Source organism: Actinia tenebrosa, unplaced genomic scaffold (assembly GCF_029948245.1).
Source record: "Actinia tenebrosa isolate PJP-AT-01 unplaced genomic scaffold, QUT_ActTen_1.0 PGA_scaffold14__42_contigs__length_11649687, whole genome shotgun sequence".
Taxonomy (NCBI): Eukaryota; Metazoa; Cnidaria; class Anthozoa; order Actiniaria; family Actiniidae; genus Actinia; species Actinia tenebrosa.
In genome coordinates, this window is record NW_028292574.1 from 7052215 (window position 1) to 7069721 (window position 17507).

The 17507-nt window shown below is 37.7% G+C and overlaps 1 protein-coding gene across 3 annotated transcripts in view; it reads right to left on the reverse strand.

Moving 5' to 3' along the window:
* Positions 1–6816: 6816 nt before the first annotated feature.
* The window catches only part of LOC116287679 (uncharacterized), a 128108-nt gene continuing 117417 nt past the window's right edge, over positions 6817–17507 (reverse strand). The window contains exons 6-10 of one of the 3 annotated variants that reach the window (XM_089029648.1): positions 15794–15902; positions 12351–12592; positions 11026–11067; positions 8992–9094; positions 6817–8150 (exon numbers count right to left, since the gene is read on the reverse strand). In XM_089029648.1, the coding sequence (XP_088885774.1) occupies positions 8135–8150; positions 8992–9094; positions 11026–11067; positions 12351–12592; positions 15794–15902 (512 nt within the window). In that variant the 3' untranslated portion in view covers positions 6817–8134. Of the gene's footprint in view, positions 8151–8991; positions 9095–11025; positions 11068–12350; positions 12593–15793; positions 15909–17507 lie in introns of all 3 variants that reach the window. The other 2 variants (XM_089029647.1, XM_089029646.1) reach the window with 2 other exon arrangements.

Below are 17507 nucleotides of genomic sequence, written 5' to 3' on the forward strand. Positions count from 1 at the left end.
GTTTTCAAGCTTCTTGATAAGTAGTTAAGGCTTATATGAAAGAAATAAAAACATATTATGAAGAATTAGGATAAGAAAGCTATTTTTTAACTGATGACTCATTTGGTTTTAACGTTCAGGGCCTTATTTCTCATGTTTAGTTAAGTTTAGTAAGCCGTCTAATTGCCGTCTCCTGAGTTTACTAATGAAGAAATAGAAAACGCGCGCGCGTGCTGTGTGCAGTCATAAAGCACGCGGGGCTGGCAGAACACGAGATAAGTGTCAGGAAAAGAACTATGAATAGAAATTACAACTGCCCTTTTTTCATTTTTTTTGCTCTCTCATTCACTTTCAGATACAAGAACTTGATGACGCTGAAGACGAAATCGACGAAGTGATTCAGAAGTTCGAAAAGAAATGCAAAAGAAATCTATTGCATACCGTGGCATTCTATTAACATCCCTTAATTTACTGTAAATATTTTGGCTCTTATTAATTAGAACATGAAACCTTTGCTATGCAGTAGATGGTTATATAAAGATTGTATAAACAATATAAATAATATTTCAACTGTTACTGGCAAAGTGATCTCCTACGCAGGACACTAGACACTAAACGAGTTGTTCCAAAAGCCAGCGAATGGTCTAGGCACTGCTGTGTTAAACACTTGGCGCCCTATATTATTCGATAGTAAATATTACGGGATTTGCGTTTTGGAAGCTAGAAAAAGATATTCCCCACCCCCAACCCCCCCCCCCCCCCCCCCCCCCCCCCCCACCAAATCGCCTTGTAGCGTATTGATTAAGATTTTGCCAGCTCATTATTTGAGCACGTGGTCGGATTAGAGGATCAGTGATATCGTGCACGCGATTGGCCCACCGTACCGTGAGAACGTTAATATTAATATTATATTTTTATTAACTTATATTGCGCGCTATCCATATTAATGATCTAACGCGCATTACAATATAATTAGAAAAATGTAACAAATAAAATATATACAGTAAACTCTATAAAGCTAATAAATCATAAATAGCTCTAAAAATATCTAAGTATTTCAAATGCAATATATTTCAAATGCAATATATTTCAAATGCAATATATACATATGTATATGTATAAAACTAAATTCAGTGACCATAAGCTTCTATAAAAAGATGTGTTTTAAGACTGCGCTTAAATGCATGAATATTAGTGATATCACGAAGCTCGCGCGCAAGCTTATTCCACAACTTAGGAGCTGCTACATGGAAAGACCTATCGCCAAGGGTAGCTTTAGTTTTACGAGTTGGCGCAGCAAGTAAAATGCCTGAGGATGACGATCGTAGATTATAGGCACTACGTGACTTAAGAGAGACTAGCTTCTGGATATAAGAAGGAGCGATGCCATGAATTGCTTTGAATGTAAACAATAAAATCTTAAGATAAATACGCTGCTTTATAGGTAACCAATGAAGATTGCGCATTAATGGCGTAATATGGCAATAACGTGGTGTCCTGTAAACTAGTCTTGCCGCAGCGTTTAAGACGCGCTGTATTTTATGCAACTGAGAGGCAGGATGCCCGTAAAGTAGACTATTACAATAGTCAACACGCGAAGTAATTAATGCATGAACAAGTGCCTCCGTAGCTTCTAGACTTAGAAACCTGCGAATACGACTAATATTATGGAGGTGATAAAATTCAGCAGCGCATAACTTGCTAATATGAACAGACATACTGAGCTGAGAATCGAACCAGGAACCAAGGTTCCGCACTTCTGAATTTGCCTTGATAACCTCACTGCCTACAGTAATGCTACTGATGCTAACTTTCGCTAGTTGCTGCCTAGCGCCAATAAATAAGAACTCAGTCTTATCGTCATTAAGCATCAGTCGGTCCTTTATCATCCAGTCACGCAAGTCCTTGATACAATTATCCATAGATTCAAGAGCGATGATCTCGTCGCCCGGTTCACTTGGGCTGAACGCCAGATACAACTGCGTGTCATCTGCATAGCAGTGTACACTTGGGAGATGCCTTCCCACAATATCAAACAACTTACTTGTGTACACTGTAAAAAGCAGGGGACCCAAACAGGACCCTTGAGGCACTCCTTGGTTGAGGTGGAACGTAGCTGAGTTTCGGCCATTCACTGAGATACGCTGTAAGCGACCAGACAAATATGACTTAAACCATTCCAGTGCTGTTTCATCCACTCCAAACCTTGATCTCAACCGCTCAAGCAAAATCTCATGATTAACTGTATCAAAAGCAGCACTAAGGTCAAGCAGGATCAGTAAGGTAACTTGTTGCGCATCCATATTCATTAATAAATTGTTCTTGACTTTCAGCAAAGCCGATTCCGTACTATGATGTCGCTTATAGGCAGACTGGAGCTGCAGGTGTAAGTTATTAGCGGACATGTGATCCGTTAGCTGCGCCGCTACTGCTCCCTCAGACAGTTTCGAAACGTACGGGAGATTGCTCACAGGACGAAAGTTCTTGTATTCAATATCAAGTCCACATTTCTTCAGAAGTGGTCGCACCAGTGCCTCTTTCCAAGCTGTAGCAAACCGACCAGACTCCAGGGACATGTTAACCATAGTAGAAATTACTGGTAGCAATTCGTCTAATACCTGAAAAACCAGAGTTGTGGGCACAGGATCCAGTGGGCACGACTTCTTAGCCATCTTTTTAATGAGCTCAGCAACCTGCTCGTGCGTCAAAGGTTTGAAGCAGGATAACAAAGGAGCACTCACACACTCCTCAGCACACGCAGTATCACACTCATCAGCCGCTTCACGTTTCTCCGGAACAACAGCATCAAGGACATCACTGATCTTTTCAATCTTGTGCATAAAGAAATTCCCAAAATTATTTGCAAGTTCAACAGGAGTTACATGCGCTGGGAATGCTACATCAGGAGTCTCGCACAACAATGACAGTTGTACGAAACAACTTTCCTTGATCATAGCTGTTCTCGGCTATAAGATCTGTATAATAAGCGCATCGCGCTCGGTGCATCATGTTGGTGGCAGAGTTGCGCGCCAACTTGAAAGCACACAAGTCATCCTGTGATCTTGAACAGCGCCACTTCTTCTAAAGCCTTTCTCCTAACTCTTATAGCAGTCTTGATATCACTATTAAACCAAGGTACCCGATGTCTGTTCACCAGACGAGAACCTTGAGCATCGTAATTCACACAACATTTATTGTTTCAATACACAGATCAAGTTTCGGAAAGACACCTGTATTGGGGCGGGGGAATTTGCAGTAAACTTTTAAAAAATGGTTGTAGCCACCCCCTCCCCCCTTTTCACGCAGTAAGAAATTCACTGATCTCTTCAAAATAAAATGTTTGATCTCCAATAGAGTGGTTTTCATAAACCGGTGAAATAGACTTTAGGTTATTAAGCGCTACCTCATGATAAATCTTTTGTTAAGACCACTCTAAAAATGTACCTTCTCTTTATGATTTCTAACTACTACATATTCAATAAGTGGTTTGATTGGATTCTATATATTTATTTTCATTTGTGCATGTAAATAGATCTTGCATATCAATATTAGATTAAACAATCTCATTTTTTATTACGCTTGTGTCCATATAATCTTTTTAAAGTAGAGATTCATAGGAGCTCTCAAGGGAAAATAAGGGAATTATGATGGCACCATTTTGAGTAGCCTGAAAAACAGACATCCTTTCGCTCCCCCTTCCCCTCGCGAAAGTAGGGATGACTTTAAGATTTGCGACGAAGTCTACGACGGCGACGTCAACTGGAAGTGTAAATAATTTCTCTTTGGGGTTTCGCGCCTTCAAAGTCTGTCCTCACTGTGGATGAGTTGACTTTACTGACGATAGGTAGGTAGTAGGTAGTAAGCAATGTTTTGTTAGAGTGATTTTACTACGAACACGGTAACCTATCAACTTGCCCCCGCGTGATCAAAACGGCAGCGCCCGCGCGCAAGTTGATGACGCACGGGAGCAGGGTAAGACGAAATTTAAACTGCATCCGGTTACTGAAAATAGCCCAACCGGAAATTTACAAGGCGTGCGCGTTCTTAAGGTAGATGCTAATGCGCATCCAGTTTTGCGCATCTCATTTTTACCGTTTATTACAGTTGTTTTGAAAATTTCTCAAAAACAATATTTTACTTTGATTACCTTTCTATAATCTGCGTTTTCCAAACATGCTAATATTTTTATTGCCTGACCTGGTCGGTTTCGCTTCAAAATTGACAAATATACGACTTTGTAAAAATGAATGAACAAAAAATTATTTTGACCTCTTTAGTTCCAAAGTCAATTCAAAACAGGTTTTAGGGTCTCTGGAGACTACAAAGACAATTTCACAGTTCCAAGGGAATGTATGAAGTACTAGAACCCAAATCAGCGCGGACAGCTGGAATGATGATTTTGGATGGAAAATTCAGATTTAGTCGTTTATAGCTCGTCTATTAGTACGATAACCCCCTATTTTTTCCTTTGCATTCAAAGTTTTGAATATTTCTTTCAGTGTGAGAAATAAAAATACTATGTCCACGCTGTGGATCACACCGAATTCTCGACATATTTATAACAAGGAACGTATTTTAAGGTACTTGCCGAATTGCGTGCGCTTTTGCTTCTAGAATTCAGTTTAAAGCTTATTTGTAACTCATCAAATAAATTAATTTTATAATTTGAAATGTTAGAAAAACTTAAGATCCATCGTTTAGATTACTCTAGGCTTTTAGATCGTTGAAATCCTTCACTTTCCAAACAAAACCTTAAGTACCTATAGTTGCAACAAAATCCGATGCGAATAATTGGAATTACCCCCTATTACGATCGCTTATAACTCGAGAACCAAGTCGACGGTGAACCTCACTTTTTTCCGCTTTTTTGAATAAGCAACTGAAGATCTTTAAATAGCTGGATTTAGAAAAAGTAGTGTATGAATTATTTCTGGCCGGTACTACTTTAAGAAGTTACCCTCTCCTAATCATCAATTAGACAACAGCAAGTCGCGCGCCCATGGCGTTAATAGACGCACGAGAGAAAATATAGAAAACGATTAACAAGCGTTAAGAGTGTCACGTGGAGTAGCCGAGTGCACTCTAGCTTGTTAAGAGTTCTTTATATTTTCTCGAGTGCGTCTATAACGCCATGGGCGAGCGACTATCTGTTGTCAAATTGATTTACAATATAGCTAGATTCAAGAAAAGATGAACCGTGCAGCCCATTGGGAAAAAGTTCATAGGTTTTCAACCAATCAGAGCGCGCGTAATATCGCTTATCTCTTTCGTGCGCGTGCGCGCGCTATTGACGCCATCGGATTTGAAAATTTAGAGAAAAAAGCTAAGGCGAGCGTCCGTTGTGCCTTACATGACTTACAGTGGATGATTGCGCGCTGTGCGTAAATCTCTATAATAATCTCAATTTTTTCAAGCAATCATTCACTGTAAGTCATGTAAGCTAAGGCACAGCGGAGCGCGCGCGGTATCTGAAGGGCTCAAGTTTATTCATATTATGTACAGCGGTAAATAATATAAAACAAGTTGGTGGAGCGACAAGACATTTCGTAGACACTGAAAGATAAGTGGCCCCCCTCTGCCCCCTGTGATCTCATTATGGCTATTTACGTAGTCTCTCATACGCAGCCGCCATTAGAGTCGTCACGCAACGCTCATTCCCCTAACTAATTACTTAGGGGAGTGAGTGTTGCGTGACGACGCTAATAGCGGCTGCATAAGAGACTGATTATACGTCGAGAATTAATATCAAGCATGTAGGCATAACTCTAATATCAAGCATGCTAGCGTACAAATCTATAAATAAGGAAAAAGGAAGGGAAAGGAAAAATGCCAATGTCATATGTTTACGTCGATAAATAATTCCACGCATACTTTCACGGACCCTTTGCACGTTATCTCAAGCTAACGTCAAAACAATGTCTAAAGAAGAGAGGAGTTTTTTTGTTGTGGTCAGTAGATAATGAGAATCTGTTCAAAGGGTCCTTATGCTTGGATGGAACAGATACGTCTGGATGCAGGGGCCGCATAACTATTTACGTAAATACTAACTTGGTTTATAACACGATTAATAACGATACCATTATTTTCGTTACAAACATTACTTGATATACTTGAAATAAAGGAACGACCGCATAACTACTTACGTAAATACTAACTTGGTTTATAACACGATTAATAACGATACCATTATTTTCGTTACAAACATTACTTGATATACTTGAAATAAAGGAACGACAGATATGTATAAATGAGATAGAGCTACAGCCTCTTAAAAAGAAACTGATAAAAATTCCATAAATTATTTGTTGACAATTATGCTTTTGCTTGAATAGAAATATATGTTGTCATGCTTGGATCTAGCAGAGTTATCTTGAACAGGAAAAAAAAAAAACAACAAAATATTTTGACGTCTGTAAATTAATAACAGGAAACCACAAGATTGTTTCAATAGTTTGCTCGATATGCATGGATAGAATATACTTATCGAGAAACACCACAGGTAGCCCAAGTGTATAGTTAGTGGGCTGTGACGTCATCAGTTTTAACGAGTGCGAATGATGTTGTTTGAAACTATTCTTTCTAGAGGAATTAAGTTAATATATGATTTTGAATAAAGTCTTTACGAATGCTTTTTGGTATTTGAGGAACATTTCGTTAATGAAATATGGCCATGAAACTATGGCTTGGAGAGGTTTTGAGCCTTTTGAAAATTTGTTTTGTTAACATTTACGCTTGGGTTACCTGTGGAAGCACACGGATGAGTAAACAAGATACTCAGGGAAAAAGTTCTGCTCGGCTCTTGCTTCAATAGAAATAATAAAGGCCATACCAACGATCTGTAGTGAAAACAAGTTTTTCGATAGGCATAAATTGATTGCTCTTATCGCATGCAGTATAAAATGATTCGGTACTAGAGTGCAAACAACATATCCGTGAAACACTAATTACTCAGTTGTTCAAAATAGTGCTAGTTAAACAAAAGAAAACAATAGAATTAGCATAAAATAGTGTAAGTTAGTATTACTAATATTTCGCGGATATATTGTTGGCACTCTATAGTGCAAACACTACTATCTGTGAAACAGAACTATGTAATTAGCACTAAGTTGTAGTAAATAGTACTTAATAAAACAAATTTCGAGAAAAGAAGACATTTTACTATTTTATACTATTAAGTATAAAATAAATTCACTACTGTTTTGCAGATTAAGTGTAACCACTTTTAGAAATATAACGAAGACATAGACCATATTTTGTGTTGGTCGTGCTGTTTGCCAGTTTCAGACCACGTGTCATTCTCCTGAAAATAAGATTCTTTGTTTAAGTTGTATTCATAATGATACTTCTTGTCATGAGCAATCGTTAAACAAAGAGTGGCATGATCCTCTTGAGGAATGACACGTGGTCACACCAAAGAAAAGATTACGCCCAAGCTAAAAAAAATCTATATGCTTTAAAGATAGGTCGAAAATATTGTAATATGTTTAGTGTGTGAAACTGGGATATCCAAAATTTCGAGCAGTAAATCTAAATAAATGAAGTTGCAATAAGCAATGGCCAATTAATCAGGCGGCAATATTAAAAAATGCGTCAAATAGAAAAGGGCGAGTTTTGAAAAAAAAAATTCATTCTTGAAAAAATCTCAAGATTAGTACGTCTGCTAAATTTGAGCATGTTTCAATGCAAAGAATTACAGGCTTTCAAAAGTGTCAAAAATGTAAAAAGATTGCATATGTTCATACGATTAGAAAAAGTTTTTGCCAATGAGATAAAAATACAAAACTCGCCACAGTCTCTTGCTCAATTTTAGAGTGACCTATTCTTATGAATATATTTGTTGTGCTGTCTTATCGAGTTAAGCAAAACGATGAATATTTTTGGTTATTTTCAACGAAACCCAAAGAATCCCAAAGTTGACGTGAAATACTGTATAGCAGAACAACTAAGTAAAGTCAGCTCATTTTGTAAATAGTGTCACTTGTGCTAAGCAGTACTGCAGTGCATCTTGACAGACATTGCCGACTTAAAAATTATGAATTTAAATTTCCCGTTGAAGCAAAAGCAAAAGCAAAAATAATTGTGTAGTTCAGCAATACAGAACTGTGACTTTCAAACAAGCAAATGGCATAGCAGGATCATTCTTGATTGTCATCTCTCAGGCCTGTTTTAATCTATCAATAAAAATAATCGAAAGGTATATTCAAAACATTTTGTTGAATAATGTTATCAATAAAATTGTTTAGTCATTTGCATATTATTGAGGTTTATGTCACGTCATATCGCCATGTTGGTTTACTTTGACAAAATTTTTGATCTTGATGTCTTTTGTTATATTAACCAAAATAGCGGCCATGTATTTTCTCCATGTGCATGTGACGTCATAGAACAAAATGTTAATTTGGTGTTGTTGTCTTTTGCTATGTCAGCCAACATGGCGGCCTTGTCTTTTTCCTTATGCATGTGACATAATAGCCACCATGTTGGTTAACTTTGAGAAAATATCTGGTCATGTCAACCAACATGGTGTCCACGTCTTTTGTCAGTTTTATTGTCATGGGAAGTGATACAAACCACCAATAATGGTTAATGAATAAAATGCATCACCAGGATACGGAAATCAGTGTTTAGTCATCGTTATTGCTATGAAGACTATGCCCGATGTTTTTTGCTGTGGAATTCATTCACACACCGAGCACTATTTCCTGAGGATGAATGGAGTGTGCGAAAGTTTGGTGGTATTTTATCTGTATTCATACATGTAACTACAATACCCTTCTTAGTATTGTAACTGTTAGAATCCATTACAACCCGCACTTCCTCCCCCCTCCATTAAAAAAAAACAACAACAACAACAAAGCTTGTGTTGTCAAGAAACGTTTTCCTAATTTATGGATTGAGTTTTTCTACTGCCTTATGGCGCAAGCGCGTAGCGCTACCACATAACTATTGAAAACTGCCACAAACAACAAATATATATATCTGTCAGAGAGAGACTAAATGCGAGATACTTACTTGATGATGAAACAAGCAAAAACAACGATTCCACAAAGAAACAACAAAACAGTCAAAAAGATAGCCACGATCAGCAGATTGTAGATATCACGTCGTTTCTCATCTATCGAAACAAAATGTCGGTCAGTGAAAATGAACCTATCTAATTATAATTTATTTATTTATTTTTATATCAGAGACGAATTATACGTCCGGACGAACTTGGGCAGACTTTTTATAGGGCGTTATTTTATGTGACTCTAAGTTCTTTACATATGAAAACGTGCAGAGTAACGAATAAGTTAACAAAAGTTCGTCTAAAAATAAACTGATCTGAATCCATTCTCGTACCCAGACCCTTCTCAGCGAAAAGCCTGCGAAAAGAGCATTGGGTACGAGAAAGTTCTGAATGTATAAAGACGGGCAACAGACGAATGAATTAAAGCGGCAACTTCCATAAGAAATGCTTGCTAATGCCAGGCTCATTTGACTTGTTCTCGAAAAACGTCAGATCAGTCGTCAAATTCGCCTTATGTTTTGCTTGTCTTTAAAGTAAACGCAATGAGTAATTGATGCATGTGTGTTGACGCATCATTCGTTTTTAGTATAAAGAAGGCAGATCAGAATATATTGGGAGAATACGCCTCTCATTTGCATGGTAACATACTTTTAGCGTGCGATATAGAATATCTTGATTGCTCTTAGTTATGAAGCTTTTAGATTGGAGAGTATTGAGAAATTGGAGCAAGGACAGGGATGATTACGGTGGCTCACAAGTCTCACGGCAAAACAAAAACTCACGGCAAAACAAACTAAACTCACGGCAAAAGGCAATAAATTCAAGGCAAAATAAACTTAACTCACGGCAGAATAAAGAAAGCCACGGCAAAATAAACTAAACTCACGGCAGAATAAAGAAAGCCACGGCAGAACAAAGAAAGCCACGGCAGAATACAATAAAGGTTGTGATGGGAACGACCGTGGGTTCCCTGTTGATTTTTTTACCGCGAGCAATTTGTCAGTGGTTTTGATGTTGTAAATACAAATGGCGTCTGGTTAAATACTATTAAATTTACAGTGCAAAGTTTATCAATTTATCATAACCTTTTTAAAAAAGACTTTAGACTTCAATATTGACCCTGAAACAATAAGAACGCTTTATAATTATTCCAACAAAAATAAAGTTTCAATGATAAGAACCTAAGCTTGACAAGAAATAATTAAGAATGAATGTTGGTAATGAAATGAATGGTTTTAGGAGACATTTTTGAAGAGAAAAATCGGTTCAAGGTTTGTCATCTTAGTCGCCGGGTATGTGATTCCAAGCCGATCGGTTTTTGGATGCTCGATGTTCTAGCTCAATCAATCGCGTTTGAATAAAGTTATCAAATGAAATATCCACCACTTAACATTTTGAGGCAAGTAACAGCCCTTATGGTCAAAGGCCACCTTTCGTCATTTAGTTCTCAGATGTTTTGGCAGTCAGGAAACAAAACAATCCTTCGTTCGCGAGGGTTGCCAGTGAAGCTAACGTGGCCCCCAACTAGTTTTATCGCCAAAAATGGCAGAGACTTCACCGTACAAGTATGTAGAAATTGAAAGTATACACAGTTTAGATATAGGAAATCACCAACTGCAAGAAAATCCACACCAAACCGGTGAGACAGATTTGGCATTCATAATACTTTCTCGCCAGGAGATGTTCACACGACGACGTTCAAATGCAAATGAAGCATAATGAAACTTTTACCCCACAATGCTTCACGCGACTTGATCACCCTCCTCTGATTCTGCCGTGGCTTTCTTTATTCTGCCGTGAGTTTAGTTTATTTTGTCGTGGCTTTCTTTATTCTGCCGTGAGTTTAGTTTATTTTGCCGTGGCTTTCTTTATTCTGCCGTGAGTTAAGTTTATTTTGCCGTGAATTTATTGCCTTTTGCCGTGAGTTTAGTTTGTTTTGCCGTGAGTTTAGTTTGTTTTGCCGTGAGTTTTTGTTTTGCCGTGAGACTTGTGGGCCACCGTAGATGATAATATAACGGAATATTGGGTAAACCCACCTTCGATCTCTTCTTGTTTTTGTTTTTGTATTGCTGCTTCTTCTAGGACGAAAAAGAGAACGTTAATGTACATCAGATTTATGACATTAGCCATTTCGAGGATGAGGGACACACATTTAGTCGTGTTGGTATTGCAGTGGCTCCGTTGTAGCAGGGGGGACATCTTTTCAAGATAGTGTCTTATTAACCCTATTTGCCCCATGTAAACTTGAATTATGACAAAATGTGGCGTGAAATATGCTAGTGCGGCAATCTTGAACTATGTGCCTCTTGAAATCAAAGCAAGTACATCTCAAAAACATTATAAATGTTTTTTAATATCTGAGTAGAACTAATATTCTGTTAAATGTTGTTTCTTGTATGTATTATCTGCATTCAATTTAATCCAAATGTCTGACTTTGCAATCTATACTTATTTGCATGACACAACCTTCTTTTCCGCCGTTTTGAACTACATGTCATCTGGGTACTGCTAGGGTACAGGATACTCCTTCATCAACCCATTTGGGTTGTAGTCCTGCATTCTAACACTATAAATGCTTCTATGTTTATAGTTTATAGTAATGTGTGTAACAAGACAAGTGTGGAAATAACAACCTTTGAACCCTAAAAAAGGAACCTCGACCCACAGTTTTTCCCTTAACCTTGGAGTGTCTAATAGTGGCCCCTCTATAAAGGGCTCTGATTTTCATTGGTCGAGAATATTTCAACAGATAAAAAGGTGCAGCATTATACACGCAGGGGTGTGAAAATCAAAACACACCAAAGCATCACGAGTTAAAGTGCTACTTGGACGAGAATCGCTTCCAACATTCACTTGTATAAATAATTTCTTTATATTCAAAGGGAAAATGCATGGTGAGTATTTTACAACATTTTCCCGTCTGCCATTAAGATCGTCGTATCGGCTCAAGAAGAATGGGTCGAGTGAGGTATGACGTCATTTACTCAACTCGAACCAAAAAACTGTGGCTAATATATATGCAAAGTTAGACAAAATGGTGGAAACGTTCCTGCCAAACATCTATAACCAAAAAATATGTACGATGGAAGAGACGCTTACTCGAATTGGTTGAGTAAAAGTCACACTGTCTTTTCTCTGATATTCAAGTCGAAAATTCAAGTGAAGACTTGCGGCTCGGAAAGTATTCACCGACAATCACTTCGCCTTCGGCGAATAATGCATAAATAATAATATTAATAAATAGTAGGTGTAAAAGTAAGTGTTGAGCAGACAGTTTACCAAAAACTTGAAGTACATATGCATGTCCTAACATTAACGTTTTTTAACTATTTCTTCTGAGCTAGTTTAAATCATATCATACCGTTATCAAACTTGTCGAGGATTTTGACTTTGGCCGTGTTATTTTCCCCGATTATCACCATTTGCTCGTCCAGACTTATCATACGCAGTACCAGTATTTCAGGACTTTCTGCTACACGGTCATGAATAATCTTGATTTGAAGTGACACCCTATTCTTCCCAGGAGGGAACGTCAGACTTTTGTTCACAATGGTGAAGTCTTTATCCACAATCGCAGTTGAAGATGAATTATCTGTCTCAAAACTGTAGAAGAAGGACATGTAAAATAATCAGATATCAGTTCAACTGGGGGGGGGGGGATTTCCTACACCGCTCCCCTGGATCCCTCTATGCGCTTTTTGTATTTGCATAGAAATTCCAATACCGAATAATTAACAATTACTACAGATTGCCTAGTACATAATGAACCCACACTTTAAAAGTAACAATCGAATCAAGAATGATAATTATCCAGGGAGATCCAGGAAATAGTTTATATATACACTAGTGGGAACCGGGGTATTATAGCCCCTTTTACTGTTACGTAACAGTTGTATATTGAGGGAGAGAGAGCAAGGGGGCACGAGCCTACCCCTGTGACGTTAGTAGTTAATCTTTAATAGCATCAGTATAAGATACATTGTTGTAATTCAATAAAGCCTTCTTGAACGCCTATCCTTGTTGTGTACGCATCTCTGTAGTACCATAAGTAATAATACATGGTGTCAGAAGTTGTGGAACTCTAACAAAAAAAAAAAAAAAAAAAAAAAAAAAAAAAAAGAAAGGAGCGAGAATGGCCGCTAGTTCGCAAATACAGCCGCCAGCTAAGTTCGATTTTCGAAACCCTGAAGGATGGGTAAAGTGGATCCAAAGATTCGACTGGCGACTGGTCTTCGCCACGAGAAAGACGACGCTCAGCAGATCAATATGTTACTTTATACGATGGGCGGAGAAGCTGATGAGATCATGAAAAGTTTTTCATTCAAGAAAGACAGTGCTGGGAAATATTCAGAGTGTTAGAGAGAAATTCGACAAAAATTTTGTTGCAACGAGAAACGTTATCTTAGAGAGGGCTAAATTCAACATGCGCAAGCAAGAGCCACACGAGACCGTAGATAGCTTCGTTACAGCATTGTATACTTTGTCAGAACATTGTGAGTTTGGAATATTGCGGCGTGAGTTGATGCACGACCGTATAGTTGTTGGATTAGCCGACGCCAAGCTCAGTGAAAAACTCCGACTTGACTCTAGTTTGACCTTAGAGAAGGCGATCGAAACCGCAAGACAAAGCAAGACCGTCAAGAAACAACAAGTATTACGAAACCCGAGCCAAGCCGGTGAGTTGAAAGCCAGCGTGGATGCTATTACAAGAAAAGCAAACAGGAAACCGCGGAATGTCAGACATGCAGATCGACAGACCGACCAAAAGGAACCGAAAATCTTTCAACGTTGTGGTAACGCAAGTCATGCAAGAAACCAATGCCCCGTAAAGGATGTCGTAAAAAGTTTGTAAAACGAAGGAACTCAACTCTGTCGAAGCACAGGACAGCGAGGATGAATTTTTCTGAAGAGTATCAAGGAGGAACAACAACAAGACGAAGTGTGCCGGTTACTAGTACAGTGTATCAATGATGGATGGCCAGGAAGAAATCAACTACGCGAGCGCACTTAACCCTTATTGGACCTACAGAGGCGAGATAACCATGCTACATGGCCTGCTAGTCAAAGGTGAAAGGATAGTCTCCGGTCACAATTGAGAATAGAGATCCTTGAAAGAATGTACGACGGACATCAAGGAATAGTTAAGTGCCGAGAAAGAGCAAAGAGAGCAGTTTGGTGGCCTGGACTGAGTCGCCAAATAGAAGACATGATACAACGATGCAGAAAGTGTATAGAACACAGGATCAATCCCAAAGAGCCTTTGATACCTACCCCTGTGCCTGATCGACCATGGCAGATCTTTGAAACAGTTCTATGTTTCCTGAAGGGTCGTCCATATTTGATCGTGGTCGATTATTTCTCGAAGTACCGGGAAGTCAGTCTTCTGAACTCACTCTCATCAAGTGAAACCATCAGAGCTTTAAAGTCAATCTTTGCACGCCACGGCATACCTGAGAAGCTGCGATCCGACAACGGGCCCCAGTTTGACTCAGCTGAATTTGCCAAGTTCGCCAAAGACTGGGAATTCAAACACGAAACAAGCAGCCCTGGTTATCCTCAGTCTATCGGACAAGCTGAACGTGCTGTACAGACAGCCAAAATCCTTCTGAAGAAAGCAAGTGACCCGGCAAGAGCACTATTAGCTTACAAAGCCACACCCTTAGAGATCGGAAGGTCACCCGCTGATTTGCTCTTCGGTCGAAACATCAGAGACAACCTTCCAAGCATCCCCGAATGCCTAATTCCGAAATGGCCAGATCTCAACAAAATCAAGGAGAATGCAATGGAGCAGAAAATCAAGCAGAAAGTCTACCATGACTGCAGCAAAAGGTCAAGAGAACTATTACAACCCCCACACCCACACACAAAGAAAAAGTTCCTGGTAATTAATTGCCAATGGCCGAAATATAAAATAAAAATTAAATATTATAAACTAAATTAAAGGGATAGATAGAAATGTTTAATTGTGTAAATTTCCTTATAAAGATCGCATGAATATTTTTTTTTTACTTTTGTTTTGCTTGTTTGTTGTGGTTGCTGTAGTAATGATAAAAGGGTAAATTTTACACTGTAAAAAAATGAAAAAACTTACTGACGTTTCGGATGCTAGTCCTTCGTTGGAGTAAAAGAAAAAAATTGTTGCTGTTGCTGTTGCTGTTTTTTTTTTTTTTTTACATTTTTCATTCCTCCCTCCCCACCCCCCCCCCCCCAAAGGAAATTGTTTCAAATCGTTAAGTGGTCAAGGAGCAGGAGTGTTTTATAAGGTTTAAAAATACGAGGCGTAGCCGAGTGGTCTTTAACCCGATAAAACACGATCTGCAAGTTTATTGAACAGTTTAAAAAACTCAGAATAATTCACAAACCTTCTGGTTGCTACCGCATTTCACTATAAAACCCATAAACTGACATATTGGGAGAACATCTAGCGAAAAAAACGAGAAATAGTGACCCCATCTTTTTATTGCAGTTTTTAAATGTCCAAAACATAATTAATGTCCATGCAATGTTTCAGGACAAAGTTATTGGGAAATTTTTCTTTCAAGGGAATTACCTTAAAATGACCATACATACACATTAATTGCGAACATGGACTTTTATACTTTGATAGTTAAGTTTGTACATGAATGCCATGTGCCATCCTAATAAGGATGAAATCTTTAGATAAAGATTTTATTCTTATTAGTATTCTTTATATAAAGAATGCTAATGAAGAGGACTTCATCTGGTGTAAAGGTCCATGCACGTGACGTGTATGGTCGCTCCAATTAGATCAAAGCTTTAGAATACCAGTTACTATTTACTTACCCAATCCTTAAAGGAGTCTGTGATGTTTGGTTAATCACACATCCAAGTTCGACCACTTTTTCTTCAGCATTTTCTTCTATTTCTCTGTTATATTCTTCCTCAAACTGTGCTGTAGCTTAAAAAAGAAGAGAGAAAAAAAGAATTTAACTCGGTTGAAAATTTTTTATAATTAATTTTTAATCGTTTTAATGATGGAGGAGAGAGACATTGAGATTGTAGTGACGTGGTGGTAATTTTGATGGCGATGATGACGGCGATGATGATGTTGATGATGTTGATAATGATGATAATGATGATGATGATGATGATGATGTTGATGATGATGATGGTTGAATTTATCAACCACGTGTTAATTGACCTTCCAAAAGTATTCACGTCTAATATACGAGAAAAGGCAGAATAATATCAGGATTGACTCAATAATAGAACTTCATTTAAAATATTTTTTTATTATTACTATTAAAAAGAAATTTAAAAACTAGTTAAATGCAATAGTATGGACAATTTTGGTTATGAGGAGCTTGACAGTAAAAACAGTTACACGATACTGAACACTCGAAAACGTTTGTTTAATCAATTATGCTCCGTGCAGAACCTGAAATAGGGATGAAAGAAGAAATATAATTTCCGCTCCAAGCAATAATCTCCTAGATACTCGCTATGCACTGCAAAAATGGTTTGGTTGAATCTACCATAAAAAATTGTTTAACAGTGGATCTGTGGTAATCAATTGCCAATGGTTGTAATGACCATTTATTAATTGGTAGTTTTAACTTTTTCATACACCATTAATAATTAGTTATAATAACCAATATATGATGGTTAAATACACCATTAATAGTTGGTTATAATAACCAATTATGATGGTAAAATACACCATTAATAGTTGGTTAAAATAACCAATTTATGGTGGTTAAATACACCATTAATAGTTGGTTATAATTTATTTTATTTAATATATTTAATATATTTATTTAACCCCCCCCCCCCCCCCCTCAGCAGAAAAAAACGATGCTTTTTTATATTGTTTTCCGTTGTGTTGACGGAAGAAACTCAATTAGCCCCCCCCCCCCCTTCCCCCCTAAGATTTTGGCTGGATCCGCCCTTGTCGGTGGAACTGTGGATATCAATTTAGAATAGTTAAACTGTGTTATTTCAACCATTGTTAAATGGTTAAAAACCATTGGTAGAAATAACCATTTCTCGACATGGTTAAATCAACAATAATTAATACATCAAACCAAAAATTAGCTAATTTAAAAAAAAATTTTTTTTAAGGTGTCTGCCTACTTTTGAACGTTCGAATTGAGCCCACGATGAGCGCGCTCTCAAAAACCGCTGAAAAATCTACAAGCTTTTATTGAAGAACCATACGCGTTTTGAGCTTCAACAGGGCAAAACCCTCTAATTTTGCACGGGACTCTATATTTTTTGATAGCTCATTCGAAAAAACTCCTAAAAATCTAGGTTATATCAACATTTTAGGAAAAGTTTAAATCAGGAACACGTGAAAAAATAGATTTTTGTAGGGATTTTTGTTCGACTTTATGAGATTTTTTAAGAGCACCGAAACTACAAAATATGACAAGTCAATGTATCTTTCTGTCTTTTTGTCGAAAATATCCATGTATTATTGTAGAATGATTGACTAGCCTTCATTCACGCAATCATATAGTCTGCAAATAACTATTATCTTATTCATCTTAATTTTTTT